Source organism: Oncorhynchus tshawytscha, linkage group LG01 (genome assembly GCF_018296145.1).
Source record: "Oncorhynchus tshawytscha isolate Ot180627B linkage group LG01, Otsh_v2.0, whole genome shotgun sequence".
NCBI lineage: Eukaryota > Metazoa > Chordata > Actinopteri > Salmoniformes > Salmonidae > Oncorhynchus > Oncorhynchus tshawytscha.
The window spans coordinates 27,619,939-27,636,738 of NC_056429.1; the positions used below are offsets into that span (position 1 = coordinate 27,619,939).

General features: G+C 44.3%; 1 protein-coding gene across 4 annotated transcripts; it reads left to right on the plus strand.

Moving 5' to 3' along the window:
* The first annotated feature begins 1,963 nt into the window (after window positions 1-1,963).
* On the plus strand, window positions 1,964-15,766 carry si:dkey-239i20.4. 4 transcript variants are annotated; one of them, XM_024417962.2, is made up of 11 exons: window positions 1,964-2,090; window positions 2,348-2,514; window positions 2,682-2,870; window positions 2,981-3,146; window positions 8,103-8,245; window positions 8,415-8,614; window positions 9,465-9,698; window positions 14,207-14,328; window positions 14,550-14,622; window positions 14,850-15,098; window positions 15,193-15,766. In XM_024417962.2, exons 2-11 carry the CDS (start codon window positions 2,383-2,385, stop codon window positions 15,365-15,367), a joined length of 1,683 nt encoding a protein of 560 aa, XP_024273730.1. In that variant the 5' UTR covers window positions 1,964-2,090; window positions 2,348-2,382; the 3' UTR covers window positions 15,368-15,766. The 4 variants fall into 4 exon arrangements, with proteins under 4 accessions (XP_024273730.1, XP_024273739.1, XP_042175757.1 ...); XM_024417971.2 differs by lacking the exons at window positions 14,550-14,622; window positions 15,193-15,766 and having other exon boundaries at window positions 14,850-15,085; XM_042319823.1 differs by lacking the exons at window positions 14,550-14,622; window positions 14,850-15,098; window positions 15,193-15,766 and adding an exon at window positions 13,685-13,799.
* Window positions 15,767-16,800: the final 1,034 nt, after the last annotated feature.

Below are 16,800 nucleotides of genomic sequence, written 5' to 3' on the forward strand. Positions count from 1 at the left end.
CAGGGAGGTGGAGGTAGCAGGGGAGGTGGAGGTAGCGGGGTGGTGGAGGTAGCGGGGTGGTGGAGGTAGCGGGGAGGTGGAGGTAGCGGGGAGGTGGAGGTAGCGGGGAGATGGAGGTAGCGGGGTGGTGGAGGTAGCGGGTGGTGGAGGTAGCGGGGTGGTGGAGGTAGCGGGGAGGTGGAGGTAGCGTGGAGGTAGCAGGGAGGTAGCAGGGTGGTGGAGGTAGCAGGGTGTTGGAGGTGGAGGTAGCAGGGAGGTGGAGGTAGCAGGGTGTTGGAGGGAGGTGGAGGTAGTAGGGTGATGGTGAGAGGAGGGAGGTAGTAGGATGATGGTGAGAGGTAGCTAAATATGCTAACAAGTGCAAAAGAAAATAAAGAAATTGCAAAGACAGGCAATCCAGCTCATAAAGTTATACATATAGGTAGGCGCTACCGAATGTCATTTTTGGTGAGTTTGGACATTTACAAGCAAATGTGAATGAGAGACATTGTGCAAATAAACAAAGTTTTGACCCATGCTTTTCTGAAGGAAGAGCAGCACTGGCTCTGGAGCAGCATGTGTACACACTGTGTCCTTGTGGAGTCTGGAGTCGCTAGGGCAACTGGCCTACCTGCTCTGCTTGGAGAAGGGGAGCAGACCAGGGGATGTGACCCCTGTCAATACACAGTTTGACTCACCTGTTCCCGTTTCTCCAGTTGTGCTATTTACAAACAAACACATGGTTCAACTGTTTTGGGGAACTACGGTAAGCTTCATGATATAAAATAATGTGACAGGTGAAATGAAGAATTTGATCTGCTTTATCTCCTAACATATTACACAAGTTGACTGCAGGTATTTACTTAAAAAGTATCTACTAATATTAACATTAATTGAAAAACATAAAATAAATAGTTTCAATGGTATTAAAAAAAACAGTTCCTGGCTGCGGTCTCCAGCCCAAGCCTACTCTTATCCTATTACCTCAACCTCTATCCCCCTTCTCCCTCATCTACCTTATCTCCAACCTCACTCGAGGACAGCCTGAACACCACCCTCCTCTCACCCGTACACCCACACCCCTCCTCTCCTCAGCAACCCACCGAGAGCCTGAATACCACCCGGACACCACCCACTTCCTCTCCTGTTTTACATGATCTGCAAACATTATTCTGTCATTCCTTTGCTGAGAAGTTTATATTGTAGTCAAGACTGTCAACAAATGTAATGTAAATGGACTGTGTGTATGATATTTGTACATGAGAACTAAGTAGAAAGACAAACCTTTAAAGAGATTCTCTGGTACTTTTGTATACTTTTTAGCATGTAGTTCTGAAAGTAGTACTCACGAGCTAAAAGTGGTCCCCGAAAATGGCATACTATGTGACATATGTGCAGATATGTGCACCATGTTATCTCTGTCTGTCCGTCCGTCCACTGAGCCGGTTGGATACGCTGGGGTGGCCTCTTGCTAGCTGTCACTCAAATGTGAGGCTAGAACTCAAATTGCTAGGGCGTTGGCCCAGGGGAAATTTATGTAAAATGATGCAGCACAGCTTCAAGAAAACAGTCACTTTCAAATTAGGAATTTTGTGGCTAATTGATGTAAACAGCAATTCTGCTCATAGATTATGCATGTATGAACTACACATTGACACATCCAGCCCAAAGCGGGATGTTTAGAAAATATTTTCTTAGTTGCCAAAGTAACTAAGAAGCATGTATTTAATGCTGCTTCACCTCATTTTTAATCCCATAAAGATCTTCCCAATATTTCTGTGTGGAAAGAAACATGAATAAATAAATGATAACTCCCTGCTGTCAGCACTATCTTACATGTCCACCCCTTCTAGGGGATTCTGTCAAAACACGTTAAAAGCAACATTGTGGATGGTAAGATGAGTTCATGTTAATGAATCTCAGGTAGATTCAATTGAGCTCTGTGGGCTAGTAACAAACTCATGTTTTATGTAACTGTGTCAAGTAAAGGGTTAACCTATAGGACACTCCCCTACCCTGCTTTTGGTTCACTTCCTAATTTGTGAACTTTACTCTGCTAATACCCAGTTCCAGTCAGAACTACTCCAGCTGAGAGGGAGTCTATGGATCAGGTGAGTACAGTCGCTGGTTGATAGTCAACTGATTTTGATGAGTTTGCATTCTTATTCAGGTTTATGAAATTGTCCCCAAAAAATCTGTAGTGATTCTGTTGGTAGAATGAGTTGGACATTTGTTGGTTTAACCTGCCACTGCAGACAGAGGAAATATAACAGGGATCTATGGGGTGATGCAATGGTTTCTCAATAGGCTCAGTCAGTGGAAACTGAATTAGAGCGTCTGTCACATCAGCCTCCTATTGTGTCTCCAGTCCTCTGCAGAAAGACAGACCGTCACACAGGTAGTATGTCCCAACGTGTGGCAGTGATCGGGGCGGGTCCCTCAGGTCTGACCAGCATCAAGAGCTGTCTGGATGAGGGTCTGAAGCCCACCTGCTTCGAGAGCAGTGATGACATCGGGGGGCTGTGGAGGTTCAAGGTGAGGATATGAGGAAAGGAACCCACTTTGGACTATAGAGATGCACCCGTCGTAACTGCATCACCAGCAGTGTTCCTGGTTGCACCCGAAATTACACCTTACTCAGAGCCCTATTCAGGGGGAAAAGGCCCTTTTAATAGAAAATAAAGTAATTTGTGTGTCCACAGGAAACCCCTGAGCCGGGCCGCTCTAGTATCTACCGCTCTCTGGTGGTGAACACCTCCAAGGAGATGATGTGTTTCAGTGACTTCCCTATGCCAGCTGACTACCCCAACTACATGCTGCACTCCCAGCTGCTGCAGTACTTCAGGCTTTACGCTCAACACTTTGACCTCCTCAGACACATCACCTTCCAGGTCACAACTCTCTTTAGTCTTTTCTCTCTCCCCCTCTTCTCCTCACCTTGATGGACCAGTCATTTAGCCTCTACACGACTTTCTATGATCTGTTACTGTGTGTGTTTCAGACCAGCGTGCTGACTGTGAGACAGAGGCCAGACTTCAGTCGTTCAGGCCAGTGGGAGGTGGTGACAGAAAACAGGGAGGGACAGGAGCAGAGACACGTCTTTGACGGGGTACTGGTTTGTTCAGGACACTACACACAGCCTGTCTCACCGCTAGACCAGTTCCCAGGTCAGTTTAAAGCATCTAAACACTATACACTATACTCTATATACAGCTTTGATACACCCTGTCGTGTCTTTGGCTATGCCGGATTAAGTGATATCAAATCAATTCAAATGTATTTATATAGCCCTTCGTACATCAGCTGATATCTCAAAGTGCTGTACAGAAACCCAACCTAAAACCCCAAACAGCAAGCAATGCAGGTGTAGAAGCACGGTGGCTAGGAAAAACTCCCTAGAAAGGCCAAAACCTAGGAAGAAACCTAGAGAGGAACCAGGCTATGTGGGGTGGCCAGTCCTCCTCTGGCTGTGCCGGGTGGAGATAACAGAACATGGCCAAGAGGTTCAAATGTTCATAAATGACCAGCATGGTCCAATAGTAATAAGGCAGAGCAGTTGAAACTGGAGCAGCAGCACAGCCAGGTGGATTGGGGACAACAAGGAGTCGTCATGTCAGGTAGTCCTGAGGCATGGTCCTAGGACTCAGGTCCTCCGAGAGAGAGAAAGATAGAGAATTAGAGAGAGCACACTTAAATTCACACAGGACACCGAATAGGACAGGAGAAGTACTCCAGATATAACAAACTGGCCCTAGCCCCCGACACATTAACTACTGCAGCATAAATACTGGAGGCTGAGACAGGAGGGGTCAGGAGACACTGTGGCCCCATCCGAGGACACCCCCGGACAGGGCCAAACAGAAAGGATATAACCCCACCCACTTTGTCAAAGCACAGCCCCCACACCACTAGAGGGATATCTTCAACCACCAACTTACCATCCTGAGACAAGGCCGAGTATAGCCCACAAAGATCTCCGCCACAGCACAAACCAGGGGGGCAACCCAGACAGGAAGATCACATCAGTGACTCAACCCACTCAAGTGACGCACTCCTCCCAGGGATGGTATGAAAGAGCCCCAGTAAGCCAGTGACTCAGCCCCTGTAATAGGGTTAGAGGCAGAGAATCCCAGTGGAAAGAGGGGAACCGGCCAGGCAGAGACAGCAAGGGCGGTTCGTTGCTCCAGAGCCTTTCCGTTCACCTTCCCACTCCTGGGCCAGACTACACTCAATCATATGACCCACTGAAGAGATGAGTCTTCAGTAAAGACTAAAAGGTTGAGACCGAGTTTGCGTCTCTTACATGGGTAGGCAGACCATTCCATAAAAATGGAGCTCTATAGGAGAAAGCCCTGCCTCCAGCTGTTTGCTTATAAATTCTAGGGACAATTAGGAGGCCTGCGTCTTGTGACCGTAGCGTATGTGTAGGTATGTACGGCAGGACCAAATCAGAGAGATAGATAGGTTAGCAGTAAGTTAGCAGTAAAACATTGAAATCAGCCCTTGCCTTAACAGGAAGCCAGTGTAGGGAGGCTAACGCTGGAGTTTTATGATAATTATTTTTTGGTTCTAGTCTAGCAGCCGTATTTAGCACTAACTGAAGTTTATTTAGTGCTTTATCCGGGTAGCCGGAAAGTAGAGCATTGCAGTAGTCTAACCTAGAAGTGACAAAAGCATGGATTAATTTTTCTGCATCATTTTTGGACAGAAAGTTTCTGATTTTTGCAATGTTACGTAGATGGAAAAAAGCTGTCCTTGAAATGGTCTTGATATGTTCTTCAAAAGAGAGATCAGGGTCCAGAGTAACGCCGAGGTCCTTCACAGTTTTATTTGAGATGACTGTACAACCATTAACTACAAGGTCCGATAGGAATTCAGGGAACTCAATGAGGAACGCTGTATATGGCCCAGGAGGCCTGTAAACAGTAGCTATAAAAAGTGATTGAGTAGGCTGCATAGATTTCATGACTAGAAGCTCAAAAGACGAAAACGTATTTTTTTTTTTGTAAATTGAAATTTGCTATCGTAAATGTTAACAACACCTCCGTCTTTGCAGGATGCACGGGGGATATGTTCACTAGTGTAGCCAGGACGTGAGGCCTCATTTAACACAGTAAATTCATCAGGCTTAAGCCATGTTTCAGTCAGGCCAATCACATCAAGATTATGATCAGTGATTAGTTCATTGACTATAATTGCCTTTGAAGTAAGGGATCTAACATTAAGTAGCCCTATTTTGAGATGTGAGGTATCATGATCTCTTTCAATAATGACAGGAATGGAGGAGGTCTTTCTCCTAGTGAGATTGCTAAGGCGAACACCGCCATGTTTAGTTTTGCCCAACCTAGGTCGAGGCACAGACACGGTCTCAATGGGGATAGCTGAGCTGACTCCACTATGCTGGCAGGCTGGCTAACAGCCTGCTGCCTGGCCTGCACCCTATTTCATTGTGGAGCTAGAGGAGTTAGATCCCTGTCTATGTTTGTAGATAAGATGAGAGCACCCCTCCAGCTAGGATGGAGTCCGTCACTCCTCAGCAGGTCAGGCTTGGTCCTGTTTGTGGGTGAGTCCCAGAAAGAGGGCCAATTATCTACAAATTCTATCTTTTGGGAGGGGCAGAAAACAGTTTTCAACCAGCGACTGAGTTGTGAGACTCTGCTGTAGAGCTCATCACTCCCCCTAACTGGGAGGGGGCCAGAGACAATTACTCGATGCCGACACATCTTTCTAGCTGATTTACACACTGAAGCTATGTTGCGCTTGGTGATCTCTGACTGTTTCATCCTAACATCGTTGGTTTTCCCGACGTGGATAACAATATCTCTATACTCTCTACACTCGCCAGTTTTGGCTTTAGCCAGGACCATCTTCAAATTAGCCTTAACGTCGGTAGCCCTGCCCCCTGGTAAACAGTGTATGATCGCTGGATGATTCGTTTTAAGTCTAATACTGCAGGTAATGGAGTCTCCAATGACTAGAGTTTTCAATTTGTCAGAGCTAATGGTGGGAAGCTTCGGCGTCTCAGACCCCGTAACGGGAGGAGTAGAGACAAGAGAAGGCTCGGCCTCTGACTCCGACTCGCTGCTTAATGGGGAAAACCGGTTGAAAGTTTCTGTCGGCTGAATGAGCGACACCGGTTGAGCATTCCTACAGCATTTCCCTCCAGAAACCGTGAGAAAGTTGTCCGGCTGCGGGGACCGTGCCAGGGGATTTATACTATCTGTACTTACTGGTGGCACAGATGCTGTTTCATCCTTTCCTACACTGAAATTACCCTTGCCTAACGATTGCGTCTGAAGCTGGGCTTGTAGTACAGCTATCCTCGCCATAAGGCGATCGTTCAACGTTTTGTATATTATGAGTACAGCGACTGTAATTAGAAGGCATCATGTTAATGTTACTACTTAGCTTCGGCTGTTGGAGGTCCTGACGAACCATGTCCAGATAAAGTGTCCGGAGTGAAAAAGTTTAGGGAAAAAACAAAAATATAAACGGTAATTAAAAAGTAAAAACCGTAAAGTTGTCAGGTAGCAAAATAGGTTGGCAACAAAACGCACAGCAACACGTAAACAAGTCTGCAAGATATGACATGCTATTCTACAAAATATTTCTCCGTCATTAATATTACCTGATTGAGCTAATCATGTAAGTGTAATTAAATAGAGAGTCGGGCACCACAAAATAATATTTATAGAGCTGTTATCTCATGAATAAACTCTTAAAGACCTAGTAATATTTTACATCAATAGCAGTCAATATTAATCATCATCTTAATTCAGTCTCATCTGAAACTTGTACATTCTTGGTTATCTGCACGAACCCTGGTTAACAAGTTGAATCAGCAATACAAAATTGGGGTTAATTATTTATTTACTAAATACATAACTAATCACACAGAAATACACATATTTAAATCATACCTTGATTACAAATGACGTCATAAGGGAAAACGTCCCGAGCGGGCGGAACAGATATGACAGCTGGTTACACAAAAGAAAAGGGCTGGGTTTGAGTGAAGGAGCGGGAAGACAGGAACAAAGGCGAAGCTGTGCTATCGTAAATACAGTAACTTATGCATTCTAAATTACCGCCCATTTGGAAAAGGAAAATGCAATAAATATTTACTCTGAGCTGCGCTTCGGTAGGTTGGTGGTAGATGGAAGGCAGTGTTACCCAACCAAGTCCTTTGAAGAATGTCTCTTCCGGTTAAATTGAATATGTTGTAGTAACGTCGTTGTGTGGTAGACGGGATACTCTGTCTGTTCCTTCCTAACCTGCGTTTGCATCTGCTGTTGCTAACTCAACGGCTAGGAGGTATCACTTCTGTAGTGAATAAGAGTTCAAAGTTCATACCATTCGCAACCAAAGCTCACACTGATGTTGGCTTTGTTCTGTAGTTATTATCTGAACAATTCTGACATCGGACCGCCGTCTTCGGAACAGGAGGTTATATTGTCGTCAAGGCTTTATATAGGAAGGGAGAGGAGGCCGTGTTTGAAAAGTTTTATAGCCCATGTCCCTTCACAGGGGCGGGCCACTGATTGAGCAGAGCCCTACCTTATGAAAACCCAAATCTCACATTTTAGAAGCTAAAATCACATTTCATCCCATTACAAATAATTTCATATTCAAACATTAAAATTGAACAACAAGTCCATGTGAATCTGATAACTCTCATGTGTAGACTTTACACTGTAGAGTTTGTCATCTTATCATTGATGAGAATGTCTCAGATGACAACCGAACTGACATCATATTCATTAAGTACCATTGCATATGTTCAATTGGTTGGGTTACCAGAATATAGTTCATTTCCCCCCACCTTCTGATGTTCCCAGAATCTCTATGTTAACCAAAGGGTTTGCAAATGTAACATCAGTAGGGTAGAGAGAGGAAACAGGGGGGAAGAGGTATTTATGACTGTCATAAACCTATCCCCAGGCCAACGTCATGACAACCCATAGATGTGTCAACGTTTTGACCATAAGGTCCTCGGCAATACTGTGTGTGGGTTTTTTTTCTTTATTTTCTATGGCCTATGTTACATCTGTGAAGTGTTTTGGATGTGTGTAGCCAACAGGTACAATACCTCTTCAACCACCTGAGTGTTCTTTCCCATGCAGGCCATGAGTCATTCCCTGGCCGCTGCCTACACAGCTGGGAGTATAAGGATGCTGAAGCGTTCCGGGGGAAGAGGGTGGTGGTAGTGGGGATTGGGAACTCTGGAGGAGACATCGCTGTGGAGATCAGCCGGGCTGCAGAGAAGGTGGGGCTCACCTGTCACAGGAGGACATATTTAAGCTAATACTTTCTTGAAGTACAAAAGCGACCCAGGTTCAAACCCAGTGGTTCTCATACTGTAAAGAGAGTTTGGCCATTCATGTCTGTCTCTCTACTTCTCTGTTCTCCCTTTCCCTTTCTCTCTTACATCCCAGACCTTCCTGAGTACCCGTAAGGGGGCGTGGGTGTTAGCTCGTATGTCCAGTAGCGGTCTCCCACTGGACATGACGGCCATCTCACGGTTCACGGTCCTGCTAACCTCCATGCTGCCCAGAGCGCTGGTCAACTGGGCTGCAGAGAGAACACTTAATCACCGATATGACCACCGTCTCTATGGCCTACAGCCAACACACAGGTGACCAGCACCCTATTACAGCCAACACACAGGTGACCAGCACCCTATTACAGCCAACACACAGGTGACCAGCACCCTATTACAGCCAACACACAGGTGACCAGCACCCTATTACAGCCAACACACAGTTGAACAGCACCTTATTACAGCCAACACACAGGTGACCAGCACCCTATTACAGCCTGCACACAGGTGATCAGCACCATATTACAGCCAACACACAGGTGACCAGCACCCTATTACAGCCTGCACACAGGTGCCAGCACCCTATTACAGCCAACACACAGGTGACCAGCACCCTATTACAGCCCGCACACAGGTCCCCAGCACCCTATTACAGCCAACACACAGGTGACCAGCACCCTATTACAGCCAACACACAGGTGACCAGCACCCTATTACAGCCCGCACACAGGTGCCCAGCACCCTATTACAGCCCACACATAGGTGACCAGCACCCCATTACAGCCAACACACAGGTGACCAGCACCCTATTACAACACGCACACAGGTACCCAGCACCCTATTACAGCCAACACACAGGTGACCATCACCCTATTACAGCCAACACACAGGTGACCAGCACCCTATTACAGCCCGCACACAGGTGCCCAGCACCCTATTACAGCCAACACACAGGTGCCCAGCACCCTATTATAGCCAACACACAGGTGCCCAGCACCCTATTACAGCCCGCACATAGGTGACCAGCACCCTACTACAGCCCAAAACATAGGTGTGACAAATATCAGATCGGATTTGAGAGTTTGCACTATGGCAACATTTGAAAATATAAAAAACGAAGCCAAAAAAAAAAAACGATCACTAATTTCTCTCTCTGTCCTCCCAGGCTGCTAGAGCAGAAGCCGCTGATCAACGATGACCTTCCAGGCCGTATCCTGCAGGGGGCAGTAGTGCTGAAGCCAGACCTGAGAGGATTCCAGGGGTCCGGACTGCTGTTCCAGGATGGAACCATGGAGGGGGACATCGATGCAGTGGTCTTCTGTACTGGATACAATGGCACCTTCTCCTTCCTTCCCCCGTCACTATGTTCAGGACCTCAGGGGGATCTCAACCTGTACAGGTACCTTTTATAATACTGGCTTGGACAGGTCGTCAAATCCTTACTTCCACTTAAGTTACATTTTCACTCAGTCATGTATTGATGTCAATAGAGCAAGTTACATTTCAACTTTAGGGACAGTTTGAAATTTAGTGGGGCGGGGGGTTTGGTCCAACATAGGACAGGGTTGTCAAACCTTTTTGGGAGGGTTGTGTGTTTTTTTAAAATCGGGCACAGGGAAGGGTAATGCATTCACCCTTCTGCAGGTTTTATGATGTAATGTCTTCCATCCTAGCCAAATTTCCTCATCTGCTTGCATGCTCCCACCTTAAATCAAGGTGTTTTAGTACTTCCCTTATGCTCAGGCTATTCAACTGGCGGCCTGCATGCCAGGACTGGCTCGTTCATTCAACTTAGACTAGCCCTTTGATAAATTCTGACCCTTTAGTAAAATATCTGCAAATAAATCCCCGCCAAAATCTGACTTTCAGTGCCAAAATGACAAGCACTATTGTAGTTGTCTATAGTGTCGTTTTTAGTGGTTTCTAGCGCCTATGTGGCATGTTGATAATTGTTGCTTTATATTAATTTGGCTCTAGTGTTTGACTGGATTAAGCAACAAAATATTATGACCCCATTCCTTAAAGCTACAACAATTTTGGGGGTTACACCTCAACTTTCTGGTTGAATGCCCTCCACTTCCTTCCTAATTACTTTTAGCAACATTTCATTGTAAGAAAACTGCTGTGTGTGTGTACATTGATTTTTTTATACAGTTCTTCTGAAGAATAATCACTTGTGGTAAATGTCCGTTCCTCCTGCAATTCATCTGGCCCCTGTCATGACGTTGGCCTGGGGGGTAGGTTTATGACAATCATAAATACCTCTTCCCCCCTGTTTCCTCTCTCTACCCTACTGATGTGACATTTGAAAACCCCTTGGTTAACATAGAGATTCTGGGAACATCAGAAGGTGGGGGGAAATTAACTATATTCTGGTAATCCAACCAATTGAACATATGCGGTGGTACTTAATGAATATGATGTCAGTTCGGTTGTCATCTGAGACATTCTCATCAATGATGAGATGACATAAACTCTACAGTGGAAAATCTGCACATTGTAGTTATCGGATTCACATGGAATTGATGTTCAATTGAAATGTTTGAATATAAAAGTATTGGTGAAGAGATGAAATGTAATTTTAGCTTCCAAATGAGAGATCTGGGTGTTCATAAGGTTAGCGCTCTGCTCAATCAGTGAGCAGATTTGGGCTCTGCTCAATCAGTGGCCCGCCCCTGTGAAGGGACATGGGTTATAAAACTTTTCAAACACGCCCTCCTCTCCCAGCCTCTGCGTTAAAAGGACTAGCATGTCAACTACAGAACTAAGCCAACCTCAGCGTGAGCTTTGATTGCGAATGGTATAAACTTTGAACTCTTATTCACTACAGAAGTGATACCTCCTAGCCGTTGAGTTAGCCACAGCAGCAAGGGCTAGGAAGGAACAGACAGAGTATCCCGTCTACCACACAATGACGTTACTACAACGTATTCAATTTACCAGCAGAGACATTCTTCAAAGGACTCGGTTGGGCAACACGGCCTTCCATCTACCACCAACCTACCGAAGCGCAGCTCAGAGTAAATATTTATTGCATTTTCCTTTTCCAAATGGGCGGTAATTTAGAATGCATAAGTTACTGTATTTACGATAGCACAGCTTCGCCCTTTGTCCCTCAGTCTTCCCACTCTTTCACTCAAACCCAAGCCCCTTTTCTTTTGTGTAACCAGCTGCCATATCTGTTCCACCCGCTCGGGACGTTTTCCTTTATGACACAATTTGTAATCAAGGTATGATTCATTCTTTGTATATGTAATTCTGTGTGATTAGTTAGGTATTTAGTAAATAAATAATTAAACCCAATTTTGTATTGCTGATTCAACTTGTTAGCCAGGGTTCGTGAAGATAACCAAGAATTTACAACTTTCAGATGAGACTGAATTAGGGTGACGATTAATATCGACTGCTATTGGTGTAAAATATTACTAGGTCTTTAAGAGTTTATTTGGAAGATAACAGCTTTATAAATATTATTTCGTGGTGCCCCGACTCTCTAGTTATTTACATTTACATGATTAGCTCAATCAGGTAATATTAATTACGGAGAAAGGATTTTATAGAATAGCATGTCATATCACTTAATCCGGCATAGCCAAAGACACGACACCCACGTAAGAATATAGTTGTATAGCCCTGCCATATACACTACGCTTTTCCACATGCTAAATATACCTCAGGTCAATATAGTCTACCAGTCTGTCTATCCTGCCCTCTAGCCACCATTCAAAGTGACCAATAGTTGTATAGGTGGATAGTTTGTAAGAGAGGTATCTTATGAAGCAAGCCATATCTACTCAGGTTTTTCTAAAGTTAACCAGCTTCAGTTAGTTTCACATTCCAGCTCAGGCTCATCCGTACTACGCCGGTGGATATTGCTTGTCCACCTGCCTCTAACTGAACTCTAGCAAGCTTGTAACTGCACGTGCATGGGCGAGACAGTGCTACATTTTCATTTGTGCCAAAATGAAAGAAAAGTTATCTTACAATATTCAGCAGGCTATGGTGTGAAATAGGCTTTTAGAAGTGCCGTTATTTAATTACTTATCGTTAATGCTGTCTTTGGTGTGCTTACCAATGCACAAGCACCTTTTTTCATACTCCTATCGAAAACTTCACACAATGTAACAATTCAAAATCCATGTCTCAATTGTCTCAAAGCTTAAAAATCCTTCTTTAACCTGACTCCTCCGCTTCATCTACACTGATTGAAGTGGATTTAACAGGTGACATCAATAAGGGATCATAGCTTTCACCTGGATTTACCTGGTCAGTCTGTCATGGAAAGAGCAGGTGTTCATAATGTTTTGTACATCAGTGTAGCGTGAAACAGGACAATATAAGCTCCCCCTAATTGTTTTTATTCACTCTCAACAGTTTTTAAGGTGTAGAAAGGCACAGTAGCAGGTAAGTCTGGCTGTATTTTAAGTTCTGATCCTGAGATGTGCTGTCTGTTGTGGATCATCATTCTCCCAAGTTGTCCTATAATAATGTGGCCACGTGTCCCCAGCAGGCCCAGTTATTCAGGAATGCATGCTCTGCCTCCTCTCCGATCCGAGCGGCTATTCCTTGCGCATGCAGAACCTAACGCTTCAATATAGCCTAAATATTTGTCTTAACTTTTAAAATGTATAACTTTTTATGTGTGTCATAAACACAACCAGTGACAATTTTTTAAAATCTGATTAGGCTAATTCAAAAGGCTCTTGTACCTGAACACGTTCGTCCAAAATATAATTCCAGCATCCAAACTGTGCAGTGGCCATTTGATGAATGGAAAGAGACATCTGTTAGAAAACACCAAAAAGTGTAATGACATTCAGAGATTGCCACGCCTTTGATACTGGGTAGGCCTGCAAGGTAGGGAGGGATGTAGGCCTATTTTCTTTTTGTAGAGATTGACATAGTATTCTATTTGTTGCATATATTTTATATAATTATAAATATAGCATCAAAATGTTGCAAATCAGATTTCTACCTAGCTGATCATTGTCTGCAGCCGGCTCTGACTATAGTGTACTGAAAAAGGCAGGGAGAGTTAGCACGTCTGCGTTGGTCGGCACACCCTCAACCTTCTGGCCTGTAGCCCTGCTTGGCATCGACTGGGCCACGAAAACATGCTGAAGTGGCAAAGTAGATAGCCACGTTCATAAACACAGGGTTTGTTATTTGTGGTCATGAACGTCATTTTGAGTTAATTCTATTTCAGATAGGAAACACCACGTATTTGTTTAACCATTTATTAGAAAAAGATTATAACATGCAACACGTTAGTCTTGGCATTAGGCTCTACTCCTTCGGGATAGCTCACCACCAGAGTATTAATCATGTTAAGTTAATAATAATCACAGGCAGTGAGCAAGCTACGCTGTACCAATCTCCCTGCAGGAAGGAAACACAGAACCAAACAGGTGGAGGCTGTGGTGGTGGTGTTGGGTGGATGCAAGAAAATGCAACTGCATACTATCCATCAACAAACAGCAGTAGAGGTAGCAGAGAATGAGTGAGTAAAACTGATCAGCTAAATTGACCGCCATATGAAGGTAGGAAGTGTTTGTAGAATATGATTGGTGCAACGTCAGCTGATGCACCCGTTCCCTGTATGAACTAGCGCTGAGCTTAATGAGCATGAGGGGGGAGGGAGGTTGTGCAATTTATTTTACAGTACAATGGGAGGGTCACATGAGTATATATTTTTTTTAATGACACTTCGAGTTGGACCAGTCTACCTATCCCCTCTCTCCCCTCCCAGTACATTTCTAACCATCCCCAAGTGGATGTTAGGATTTGCACCTTTAAGATACAGAAGATAGATCAACACTTAGTAGATGCCAGGGGGGAAATGGTGTCATACTGTATAATTAACTTGACGTTGCTTTAGGTAAAAGAGGTTGTTTTCTTTTATTCGAGACGGGTGTTCCCTCCAGCTCTCGAGCGCCCCACTCTGGCCATCATGGGTCTGTTCCAGACTAAAGGACCCATCTTTCCTGCTGTGGAGATGCAGGCCCGCTGGGTCACGAGGGTCATCGCAGGTACACACACACCTGGTCTAAACTAATCTTGGCAACCCAAACCCTATAATCTCACAAACTACAATACCAATTATTTTACATAGTCTGTCCAGAAGAGATTAGGTGTAAACACACACACACATTGGAATGACACAATCCTGTCTCAAAATGAATTCCTGGCAAACACATACATACCTGGCAAACACAGCAAAGTTAGAATTCTTCATGATTGTTTGTTGAAGGGTTGACCCAGCTCCCACCACGGAAAACAATGCTTTCCAAAATTGAGACGGAGACGAAGAGGAACATGAAGAGGTAAACAACATGAAGAAGATCTGCCTCAATACCAGTGGCCATTTGCCTTGCTTTGTCATGAGTGATTACCTTGCCTGTGAACTGCAGACTTGTCAGTTCCCAAATCTAGGGCCTAGGCTGTTCAAAGTGAAATGAAGGCCTACAGGTCACAAACAGCTTCTCTCTCCTCCCAATTTCTCTCTCTCTTTCTCCCTCTCCTCCATTCTCTCCCCTTCTCTCTCTCTCAGTTACCTGTGTCCCAGACAGGCAGCTCTCCATGTGGATTATATACCATACCTGGACTCCCTGGCTGAGCAGGTGGGGGTTCGTCCCAACATCCTAGGGCTGCTGCTGAGGGAGCCTAGTGTGGGGCTGCGTGTACTGCTGGGGCCCTGCACCCCTTACCAGTACCGCCTAAGAGGGCCGGGAAAGTGGGACGGGGCCCGACAGGCCATCCTCACTCAGTGGGAGCGCGTAGCCCAGCCCTTCAGAACCAGGTAGGTAGCCCAAAGGGTAGACAGGCAGATTAATTTCCCCTTGGGAATCAATAGAATATCATCTCCTATTTTGTATGTATTCATTCTATTCCAGGCTGGAGCCAGAACCCCCCAGGCCCTTGGTCCTTCTGTCCCCCTTGCTGATCACGCTGTCCGTGGGAGCTGTGATGCTAGCTGTGGTCCTCTCCCAGTGTAAACTGACCTTATGTCTACAGGACCTACTACAGGACTCAACTCACCTGCTGGACTGGCTCTCAGCACTACTGTGAGGCTCGGAGTAGAAGCATCCTATATAGCAACAGATCTAGGATCTACATTAATACTCTATTGCCTCCACTATCGACCAGGCTCTTTGTTTTCTTCTCGTCAAGACCAGTATGTGGGGGATCTTTTTTCAGGCATTTCTTTTACGCCTGCTACGTAAGGTTAGGCTGTATCTGACCTAACAGACTGCTTTTGTTGTCTTACAAAAACACTCATTAGGTGTGCTTGCTGAAAGGAAGTCCTCTCTAAAACTCTTACTCTTATTTGATTTCTTTGGTTAGCTCTAACACTTAAACCGCTTAAGCTATTAACATGAAACCAACTTTAAAATGTACAGACGGCCCGACTTAGCCTGCTTGAGAAATTATTTTTGATAAATAAATATGATAAATATCTGCTCTGAATTAAGATTCAAAGATGTTTGCAGAAGAAAATGGGGTGTCAGCTTTGACATGACACCTTGAGTTTCAAAAAAATATTTTGATAATTGAACTTGAATTACATCATGGGTCCCTGATCTGTACTACACAGACAACATGGATAATGATGTATCCTGAATAGGAACACAAAGGTAGAAATATGCAATATCATATGGGTATTATTCTACACACTGGCTATTATTCTAATGAGCTCCGCCCTTAACAAGACCATATTTGGTTGGTCTGGACCAGACCAAATCTGAACCAATTATAGACATCTATGTTTCACAAGTTTGGACATCACAGTACAGCACAGCACAGCACATCACAGTAGAGTATTGTCAAGTATAGTTCACTGGAGTATAGTGCAATACACTATAGTGGAATCTAGGGTTCTCTACTGTACTATACTGAACTTTACTTGACTGTAGGCCTACTGTATGGTACTATACTCAACTTTACTTGTCTTTGCTGTACTATACTCTACTGCAGGAGTTCCCAAACTTTTTTGCTTTGTGACCCACCAATTGAGGTGTCTTTTGAGTAGCGACCCACCATAAGCGTTGAGTGGTGAAGAAATATACACAGACCAAAGAATAAGTCAACAATATCATCCTTGCAGCGGAGAGAAAATGTTGCAATTTCAAAACTAATCTCCTGCAATTCCACATATCCTGTAATGGAGCTGAAAGAACATTTAGCCGTTTTAAAGCCAATGTCCTGCAATTCTATGCATTTTACCATGCTGAGAGAAAAAATTGCAGTCTTTAAGCTAATTTCCTACAGTTCTAAGTATTTTGACATGGCTAATGCTGTTTTCTTATGCTCAAATATTATTTTAAAAAATCAACGAGGGCCTGATTGTCTAGCTTTTATCTTGTTGATTGTATATATACAGTACCAGTCAAGAGTTTGGACACACCTACTCATTCAAAGGTTTTTCTTTATTTTTATTATTTCTACATTGTAGAATAATAGTGAATACATGAAAACTATGAAATAACACATGGAATCATGAA

Excerpts from the sequence above, each read along its gene's own strand:
- si:dkey-239i20.4 (XM_024417962.2), top strand. The coding sequence starts at position 2,383 with ATGTCCCAACGTGTGGCAGTGATCGGGGCGGGTCCCTCAGGTCTGACC. Across the intron at positions 14,329-14,549 it reads GGTCACGAGGGTCATCGCAG|GGTTGACCCAGCTCCCACCA; the intron begins GTACACACACAC and ends TGTTTGTTGAAG. Across the intron at positions 15,099-15,192 it reads GCCCAGCCCTTCAGAACCAG|GCTGGAGCCAGAACCCCCCA; the intron begins GTAGGTAGCCCA and ends ATTCTATTCCAG.